Source organism: Elephantulus edwardii, unplaced genomic scaffold (assembly GCF_000299155.1).
Source record: "Elephantulus edwardii isolate Elephantulus edwardi_28Jun2011 unplaced genomic scaffold, EleEdw1.0 scaffold00261, whole genome shotgun sequence".
Taxonomy (NCBI): domain Eukaryota; kingdom Metazoa; phylum Chordata; class Mammalia; order Macroscelidea; family Macroscelididae; genus Elephantulus; species Elephantulus edwardii.
Genome location: NW_006400011.1, coordinates 2,286,196 through 2,296,799, shown reverse-complemented (window position 1 = coordinate 2,296,799; position 10,604 = coordinate 2,286,196). Strand labels below are relative to the sequence as shown.

The 10,604-nt window shown below is 38.2% G+C and overlaps 1 protein-coding gene across 1 annotated transcript in view; it reads right to left on the bottom strand.

The window, feature by feature from the left end:
• Positions 1–10,604, bottom strand: part of DSG3 (desmoglein 3) — a 51,863-nt gene that overhangs the window by 3,527 nt on the left and 37,732 nt on the right. Inside the window, exons 12-15 of the mRNA XM_006899565.1 lie at positions 8,765–9,039; positions 3,057–3,196; positions 2,549–2,612; positions 710–975 (exon numbers count right to left, since the gene is read on the bottom strand). Of these exons, the coding sequence (XP_006899627.1) occupies positions 710–975; positions 2,549–2,612; positions 3,057–3,196; positions 8,765–9,039 (745 nt within the window). The remainder of the gene's footprint in view (positions 1–709; positions 976–2,548; positions 2,613–3,056; positions 3,197–8,764; positions 9,040–10,604) is intronic.

The window sequence follows — 10,604 nt, the reverse complement described above, 5'->3', positions numbered from 1 at the left end:
GACACATAACAACAACAACATATGTATTTATATAGATATTATTATATTATTATTTTGGCATAAAAACCCTCATTAAAAATAAAACTTATTATATACAGAGCCATTTGACTTTCTATTCCATCATTTATACACATGGTGCTTCATGATTTGGATTAGAATCCCCACATTGTAAGCAGTAGTAGTCTTTCCATTGCTTTCACATGCATCTTTTTCCCATTCACTTTCTATGCTATTCGCTTCTGCCTTTTGAGCTTTGTAACTGGGTAACTGGTACCCTCTTGATTGCGGATGACTGAGTTCTCTCAGGGGTACATTCCTTCTTGGTTTTAATGATCTTTTAGGCCTATCTATTGCTTGGTTGAAAGTTGAGTCATGGGGTTGAATTCTGCTTAAAGGGTGACTAAGGATTAGATTTCAGGGTTCTCAGTCTCTACCAATTTTATAGTCTTAAGCTCGACTAGACTGGGCATCTGGTAGAGACTGTCAGAATCCTAGCATCTGATCCTTGGTTACTCTTCAATTTTCCTCCCACTCTACAGGAATCTTGGATTGTGATTCAAGAATGAAAAGAAAGCTATCCTTACATTTTAACAAACTGTAAGAAAGTGAACTGCGATGTTGAAAGATAGTAAAGCAAACAACTCCAAGACAAACAAGACCCCTCTATATAAATACAAGAAAGAGACTGCAAAATTTCCCACCACATTACCTGGGAAAAGTAGGAGTCCAAGAAATTCATGTTTATTGCTCCGTCCGCCTGGTCCCTGTTGGTCCCTCCAGTGGAATGTCTTGTCCTCATTGTTCCAGAGTGTCCTGCGGAGCAGCTGCCGAAGCCCCCAGTGGCTCCGCATACTGTTCCTGCGGCAAGTCCCCCAGCGCCGGCCGACCCCACACCGGAGCCAAGCTTTGTGGTGATCTCCATTCCTGAGGCTCCTTCCACCATCGTCCGTCCTACATATGTATTTGTACAAACTTCTAAAAACCAGAGGAGAAAATACAATCACCACTCATGATATGTTTTTTTTTTATTTATCTTTGGTATCCTTGAGGGGGTAGTCTGGCTAAGTATCTAGGATCAAATTATAAAATACAGCTATATGACTTGAGGTACTAAGGACACTCTACTGTCTATTGTAGGAGGGTATCAGAGAGGTCATGTTAGGAGAGTAAGTAGCTCCGAAAAGCTATTCAGTAACAAAACATGCAAAAAATATAGATTTTTTTCAGTGACAAAGGCCATAAACGGAAATACAAAACCAGGTTACCCAACAGCCAATCATGGAAAGCTGATAGGCATGAGAGCTTCATTGTTCTCATGAAAAAAAGAAATAAAAACGAAACTAGCAGTCATACTGGCTGAACATGGAAACTCATGTTAAGTGAGAGTGTAGTTAGTGTGTCTTGGTGTCTAAAGAAAATTTAATGAACTTTGACTAGTCTTTCTGTTACCTTTACATTACACTTTCATGGGAAATGGTGTTTCCTAAAGAATTTGGAATACACTTCTTGCTGTACTCGTGTGCTTTGATTATGGGAGAAGCAGGTGAAAATTGGGGAAGCTGACAGCTAATTGGTGAGAACACATGTTGCCTTAGCACACCTAAAAAAAATCAATTGGTCAATATAGAATGAAGTAAAATCTCAATACTAGGTACCAGTCTTTACTAACTCTCTGGTTTACTCCTTATTTACGGCATTGTGATTTATATAAACAGAACAGTTGTCACTGTAAAAACCAAAGTAGGAAAATTGATCTATCAGGTAACTTAAGATCTTGCCGTTTTTTTTGAACACCAGAGTTAGAGATGGAATATAAATCAGGCTAAAGCTACTTCTGGCAAGGAAGAAGAACAGGATTGAAGATGTCGACAAGTGTGGCTTTAACTATAAATATGACCAAAAGCTAAGAATGGACAAGATTAAGTGGATTATATGGATGTTTGTGATATTTTCCCCTTTAGTGTGAATCACCAACTCTCTGTCACTTTGTTGGACTGTGGTGACTTTCAGGTTACTGTGATGCTGGACAATATGCCCCTGATATTTCAAATACCAGTAGAGTCATTCATGATAGGCAGCTTTTAGTGGAATTTCAAGACTCAGAAGACTAGGAAGAAAAACTTGGTGATGTGGTTAAAATTAGCCAATGGATTCTTACGGATTACAGGAGAATATTATCCGATGGTACAGGGTTCAGAAGACTGTAGAGTCAAAGTCAATTTAACAACATGTGTGTGAAATCTTTCCTAATTGAGAAAAATTTAGTAATTTATTGTCCTAGAACCAGATATCACTTTATTAAAATTTAGAAAATTATAATAACTCTTCAGTAAAAATGATGATATTAATGGACAGATTAATTTATTGGAGCCAGAAATGTGTCACAGAATGGAATAATAGATGATTAAACCTATTTCAGTGTTAACCTTTTCTGCTATCTGCATATATATGCAAATTATTCTTTTAAAATTCTGAACACTTGTTATTTTTCAATATTACTTATTTAACTCACTATTGCTTTAAAAAAATAAGTGTGGTGCTCACTTACCAGAATTTTCCATGAATTCGACTCCATTGGCTGTTATAGGTGGCACACAGATATTTGTGATTTCCTGTAATCCATATTTAAAAAAGAAATATATTTCAAAGTGAATAAAATTTCATAGCAATTTAGATGAAATGTGACACTTTGCAAATGGTGAGATTATAAACTCAAATTCTTTCTTGCTAGAGTGACTATTTTTGTTCTTTGACAGAAAAGCTAAAATTTGAAAAGATTCTAAGTCTTTTGCTTTTACACTTCACTGCCCCTCTTTTCTGTTTTAGTACATGTTGTTGCTGTTGTTAAGTGTCGTTGAGTCGCAGGGGACTCCTAGCGACCCTATGAATGAAGTCCTGGACACCTCCTGTATAACTTTCGTCCTTTATCAAGGGTTCATAGGGTTAACAGAGGCAAGCTATTGTGGAAGTGGATGCTACTCCTGCTTCCAATTTTAGTATAAACAGAATATTTTTTTTATAGTGTTGAAATAATGTTTTGCAAACTTAGCACTCACTTTGTCTTCAGGGTGGGCACCTTCGATTTTCCACGGATGAATGGTTCCTTCTGACCCATCAGGCACTGGGATAAATCCACTCGTCACTCCTCCGATAGGGCCCATCCCACAGTCACAGGCCAGCAGCAGCAGAGGAGCCACTTATAACAAAACATAAAACATCCAAACAGTTGAATTCCTTGAAAACTGTCTGACATGACTTTGGTTAGAAACATTACAACATAAGTACAGCTCCTATCACTCTCCTTGCCTTCCTGTTGAATCTGACTCATAGTGACGCTTCAGGGCAGAGCAGACCTGCCTCATTGAGTTTCTGAGGCTGTAAGTTACAGTAAGTAGGAGCTGACATTCTCATCTTTCTCCCTTGGAGTGATTGGTAGCTTCAAACTGCTAACCTTTTGGCTAACAGCCCAACACTTAACCTGCAGTGTCTCACACACTTACTACATGTCATCAGGAGGGGTCAGTCCCTAGAGAAGGACATCGTGTTTGGAAAAGAATAGGGTCAGCATAATAGTGGAAGTCATTCAGTAAGATGGAATGACTACAACAATCCAGTAGGTTTAAGCACAGCAGAGATTGTGTGATTAAAGAATGAACAGACTTATGTTCTGCTGTACTTAAGGCTAATGCCTAACAACAATAAAGAAAATCTTTTTGATATCTTGACAGTCACTATATATACAATGTGCATTTGGTTTTTTATATATGTATGTACAAGTTTTTCCAAGTATGAGTATATTGTCATATCCTTAAAATATGTATTATAAATGTACATATATATTTATATTTTATCTTACATGAAATTAAAAGCATGATGTTTTGCAAACCAAAGTGTCACATGAAGCAAATATTATCATGGGAGTAACACAGTAGATTTTTTTCCTGATTGCTTTGCTGAGTCACAATCTCAAATATGCAATAGCCTACAGGGATACCACACACCTCACAATTCAGCAGTTCAAAGTCAAACTCATTACTGGCAAAACAAAGCCAAACCCAAGAAGGGAAAATAAACTCATTGCTATGAAACGGATTCTGACACATGGTGACTTCATGTGCTTGTTGTAGAATAGAACTGCTTCATAGGGTTTTCTTGGCAGTAATCTTTGCAGATGTAGCTCACTAAAACTTCTCCTTGGTGCTGCTGAATGGCTTCAATCTGGTAACCTTTAAGGGAGCTCTGATGGGCTAATGGATAAGGAGTTGTGCTGTCAACCCATAGGCAGGCGGTTTGAATCCGTCAGTTGCTCTGAGGGAGAAAGATGGGCTATCTCTCCTTATGAGATTTACAACCTCTGAAAATTTGTTAGAGGATCAGCAATGAGTCAGTTCCAACTCAACAGCAATGAGTTTCAGTCTGGGTTTGTTGTTTGTTTTTTTTTTTTTGTAATTTTTAAGTTAGTAAGCCAAAACACCAAACTCATTACTGTTGAGTTGAGTGTAACTCATAGGGACCTTTCACTGTATTTCCAAACCTATAAATTAAGCACACATCATTTGTGTCATCCAGGCACTAAGCAGGTAAGCATAGTGAATTGATTCTAGTTACTTGATAAATCTTTGTTGTTGAACAGTTAACATTGAGTACAAATTTTCCCTGTTAAATTGAATGATATATGAGAACTTCCTTGAGGAAAACATGGTATGTGACTGGGAAGCCACTAGCTCTATCTGTAGCATTTTTTTTAAAAATGTTAATAGATATGGTTAAACAATACATGTTGTATCTAAGTGATTGTTATTTGTGTGTCTGTCAAGATAACTTTCTGTACTTTAACAAGATTTTTTAAAATGTCATCATTTATGTTTAAAAATATTTTTAGAAATTAAAACTTTAAAAGTGAGATAAGAGTGTACTTCAGCACCATGATAATTAATTTTAACTGTAAAAGTCTGTGTTATGAATGTATCAAAGATACCCCTCTCTTATTTGTACAAGTTTACAAAAAGTTCTTTTAAATTGAGACCTACTACCTTCCGAGTCTGGCTTGATTTTCAGTATAGTGCAATTTTTAAGAAACTTATATATTAACTAATGTTGTTGTTGTTATGTGCCGTCGAGTCATTTGCAACTCATAGCTACCCTATGTACAACAGCCCTAAACCGTGCTCTATCCTGGGCCAATCTCATTGCCTCTGACAAACCCATCTCGAATACCCCAGTCACTGAATCAATCCACCTCACAGAGGCTCTTCCCCTCCTGCGCTATCCCTCTACTCTACCCAGCATGATGTCCCTCTCTAAAGACCTGTCTCTCCTTACAACATGTCCAAAGTATGTCAGACGAAGCCCCAGAATCCTTGCCTCCAAGGAGCAGCCTGGTTTAATCCTCTCTACGATGAATCTGTTTGTTTTCTTGGCAGTCCATGGTACATTCAATACTCTTCTCCAGCACCACAGCTCAAAGGCGTCAATTCTCCTTCTGTCCTCCCTAGTCATTGTCCAACTCTCTGATGCATTAACAAGTGATTGCAAAAACCATGGCCTGTATCAGGTGGACCTTAGTCTCCAGAGAGACACTGTTGCTCTTGAGTATTTTGGAGAGGTCCCTAACCACAGACTTTCCCATCGCAATACGTTTTTTGATTTCCTGGCTACTGGTGCCAAGAGTGTTGACCGTGGAGCCGAGCAAACTGAAGCTGTGAACAATTTCAATCTCTTTGCCATCCTTCCTGATGCTACCGATTGGTCCAGTGTTGAGAATTTTTGTCTTCTTAACATTGAGCCTCAGTCCATATTGAAGGCTGCAGTCCTTGACCCTCTGCAGTAAGTGCATGAGGTCCTCCTCCGTTTCAGCGAGCAAGGTTGTGTCATCTGCATAACGCAGATTGTTGATAGATCGTCCACCAATCCTAACGCCACGCCTCTCCTCATAGAGCCCCGCCTCTCGGATAATCTGCTCTGCATACAGGTTGAAAAGGTATGGATACAGGACACATCCCTGACGTACACCCTTCCCAATTTTGAACCATGCAGTGTTGCCCTGCTCTGTTCTGACGACTGCCTCTTGGTCCAAGTACAGGTTTCGCATTAGCATGATTAAATGTTCTGGGATTCCCATTCTTCTCAGAGTCAGCCACAGTTTGTTATGATCCACGCAGTCAAATGCCTTTGCATAATCAATGAAACACAGATAGACATTCTTCTGGTATTCTCTGCTTTCAGCTAAGATCCATCTAACATCAGCTACAATATCCCTAGTACCACGACCCCTTCTAAACCCAGCCTGGACGTCTGGCAGTTCTCTGCTGATGTACTGTTCCAGTCGTTTTTGGATAATCTTCAGTAGAATCTTGCTTGCATGTGAAATCAATGATATTGTTCTGTAGTTTCCACACTCAGTTGGGTCGCCCTTCTTTGGGATGGGAACAAATTAGTTATTATTAACTAATTTGATTTTATTAACTAATTTTATTAACTATTAATAACCATTAGTTATTATTAGCTAATATAAAGTATATTTTATTTAAAAATACATGTCTGTATTTTTCTTAAATGTACAAAGAAACTGTAAATAGTCCCAAAAGAGGTACATCTTCTTGTGGTAATCTATTTTGAGGAAATGAAACAATCATTTGTAAGCAATTTCGGTTTGTTAATGGAAACTTATAAGCTCAAAGACTATCATGGTCATATTCTGTAAATATTTTCCTTCAATTTATTTGACCAAAACTTTGTTTATTTTATTGTCTCATGAGACCTGAATGTTGAGAAGACACTTTAAAAGATGCTAGTGATTCAAATAATTATTTTTGTTTATTTTATTTGATTAAAATTATTAACATGCTGGTTCAGAGCTATTGTACATAGAGTCACTATGAGTGACAACCAACTTGATGGTACATAACAATGTTTTTGGCTGGTAACTGAAAGTTACAGAGTTTGAATCCATCCAGAGACACCTTATTAAGAAAGACTAAGAAAAGTCCAGCAATCTACACGTTGTCCCACTTTATGACAGAGTTCCCTTCTGATGACTATTCTGTGGGTTGGTCCTGGTGTAAGTCAAATCTCTCTTTCTCTCTTTTTTAAATTTTCATTATTAGTATCTTTACTAGTCTGATCAATAAGATGAAATCTTATACTAGATACATTATTGAAGTATAAACAGTGCAAGTGATGTTACAGTTAGGGAAACTTGGACAACTTGGCTTCAAATTTCCATCTTTCTTATGTCATGAAATGCAAGGTCTATATTGAAACTGGCATTAATTTGTAACAATGACGTCAGAATCATAATGACTGTCAGGCTCACATGCAGTTTCTCTTGCATGCCATTCGCGTTGAACATTGTCCAAATCATTTGTTCACTAAGACTTGCTGCACCCACACCGACTACCTTGTATTCTAGTCCATAGACAGCTACATGGCAGTATTTTTAACAGTACATCATTAAATTGGACATCTGTGAATGATAACATCAACAGATTATGTACGGCAGTATTGCACACAGTACATAGTACTGAGGATAAGATATGAAAGACCAGCAACAAAATAGAAGGCTGTAAGTGTAGTTAGTTACAAGTTAAGAACAGTAAGTCAGAGACCTGTGTATTATACTGAAAATGTCAGTCACTGAAAACCCTGCAGTCTACAGTTCTACTCTGATCCATAAGGGATCGTCATGCATTATAATTAACTCTGTGGCAACTGGTTACTGGTGCATTGTTTTCAGTACCTAGGGTTACTAATTTATTCCTTTCATTCCACCTTTTCTAGATGTCTAAAATAGGAGTTTTAATTTATTGAAATAAAAAGATGTGTTGCATGGGGGCTGGGGAGGATCTGCTGTAAAAAAAATTTCTTCAAAATTCTAAATAGCAAGGATGTCAGTTTAAAGACTAAGGTGTGCTTGATCCAAACCATAGTATTTTTCAATTTTTTCATATGCCTCTGATAGTTGGTCAGTGAATAAGGATGACTGAAGAATTAATACCTTTGAATTACAGTGTGGGAGGAGAGCACTAAATATGCCATGGACTGTCAAAAGAAGAAACAAATCAGTCTTAGGGGAAGTGCAACCAAATTGCTTCTTGGAGGCAAAGAGAGTGAAACTTGATCTTGTTTACTTTGGGTATATTTTCAGGATGAACCAGTCCCTGGAGCGAGCATGCTGGGAAAGGTAGAAGGTCAGCGAAAGAGAAGAAGACCCTCAATGAGAAGGATGACACAGTGGCTCCCATAATAGACTTGAACATGACAGAGAACATGAGATTGATGCAGGTTAGGGCAAGTTTCTGATCTGTTATTTATTGGATTTCTATGAGCTGTTGTTGGCTCAATGACACCGAGGTCAACAACAAAGTAGGGCTTGCTTTACTGTTTTACAAATACAGATTGTTGTGTACCATCAAGTAAATTATACTCATAGCTGATCCTCCAGGGGGTTTTTCAGAGGCTGTAAATCACACAGGAGGAGATTGCCCATCTTTTTCCTTGGGAGCACCTGCTAGATTGGCACCATGTGCCTTTGGCTTGACAGTAAAACTCTTTATCACTAGGCCACCAGAGCTGCCCCATGGATTGATAGCGTCAAGTTAAACATTTCGGGTTCTTCCTGAAAATGGCAGTTCCTTAAACCTTTATTTTTGAAACAATGAATTCACAACTCTTTATGCTTGGCAGAAGTGAGCACGAGCAGTATGAAAACCTTTGACAATGCCAATGCCCTCCTAGAAACAGAAGGAAAAGATGGTGTACTCACACAGCAATAGCAGAAGACCAAAGATGATCAGGCCAATGGCGGCCGGCCCGAGCTCAACTGTAGATTGCCTTCCATACGTGGGCCCAGGGCGCTCGGCTTCACTTGGGGAATACCTTTCACAGATGCCCCTGTTGTCACACTGACAGACCCTCAGAGGCAAGGTCTCTGGTGTCTCGCACTGCCTGTTATCTCTGTCTTTGACTATTAGGGAGATTATGTAGTCTCCGGGAATTATCTGTTGCTGGGCACTCAGCAGGGCTGATGTAGCTGGAGAGAAACAATTAGCAAATCAGTAGGCAGACAAGATTTTGTTCTTAAAATGGCTTGGGATTTTTGGTAACATTTATAATTGCTCTAGAGATTATTGCCACCAGCAGCAGAGTTGATAGCAGGATTCAGTATGAACAGTCAGGATGGATATGAAGAGTCAATTTGGTCAATCTCTTCGCATCTATCAATCTCTTTGCATCTATATTCTTTCCTTGTGTTTCTGTCCACATGGCCCTATTATTGTCCCTCCATGAAGATTTAGTTCTGCATTGGTTTTGTGACAAAAGACATGAATTGGGCATCTCAGAGGTTTAACCACTCTTCTGCTTATCTGGCCAATTGTGAGCTCTGGGAAACCCTCTGAATGTGTACCTTCCTTCTCCCTGGATGTTCTGGAGCTTGACTTACTGGATTTCTGCTTTGGTTACTTCTACCGTAATTGCTCCTGTCTTTTATAATCTTAAGAGTCTTGAGGCCTTGCACAGGACTCCCTGTGGTCATAGCCTCTGTCTCTCTTTCCCTAGGCACCAATAGCTCTCCTTTCTCCATTGCTGTGTTGCCATTTCTAAGAATGATTCTGGAGGCAGCTCTTACTCATTTGTACTGTGTTGTCTGAATAATTTTTTACCTGGTGATATTGTGCATTGCCTGCCAAGTAGCAACAGTGTTGTGTGCCCAGTCTTATGTAAGCAGACATGTCTCAATCCAGGTTCTAATTTTGTTTGCTTGTTTTTTCTATAGTAGCAGCTTCATTTGGCAAGCATCTGGTAAACCACCTTGAAGCCAAATGCTACTTTATAATCTGGAGCTACAAATAGGTAGCAGGGTCTATCAGTCTCAAGAGAAGAAGGCCATGGAGAAAAAGGTTCCTTTGGTGACTTGCAGCTGCTGATATCTATGAATGAAAGGTACCTAGAGTATGTTCATGAGACCATGCAAGATTTATTCACAAAGCAGCAATAGAAATTATGTTGGATGTTAGTTTACAAAAAGATTTGGAGACATAGCCTGATGGTTAATATAAAATCTAGAACAATTATTCTTAAATTCTGTATTTGCTTCATTGGAATTCCTGAAAAATGTAGAAAATAGAAGATTGACAATGATTAGGGGGAAAAGAAGGCTAGATTAATTTTTCACTATTCGTAGACTGTGTTTATGAACTTGAATCTACCATACTCGGAAATGCTTGACTGATGGAAGACTAAATATCACTTGTCAAGTGCCTTGATCAGGCCAATTTGTTCAGGGCAGCATGCCTCTTCCCAGATTTCTCAGTTTGGAAACGTTTTTGCATTTAGAAATCTAAAGAGCATTTTAATGAAATAAATATCTGACTACGCTACATAGATAGAAATAAACAGATTGAAGATACAAAAACTATTTTAAAAATTGCATCTCCAATGAAAAATAATAGAAAATTTTACATGGTGGTAATTTCTCTTTTGTACTAAGAAGAAATTCACAAGATAAAGGCCACATACTTTTTTCAAAAAGATATTTTCAGTTACTTTTGGAATGGACTTGTTTCAGATGATGTTGTTGTTTCAGATAAACACTCTTATTTTTC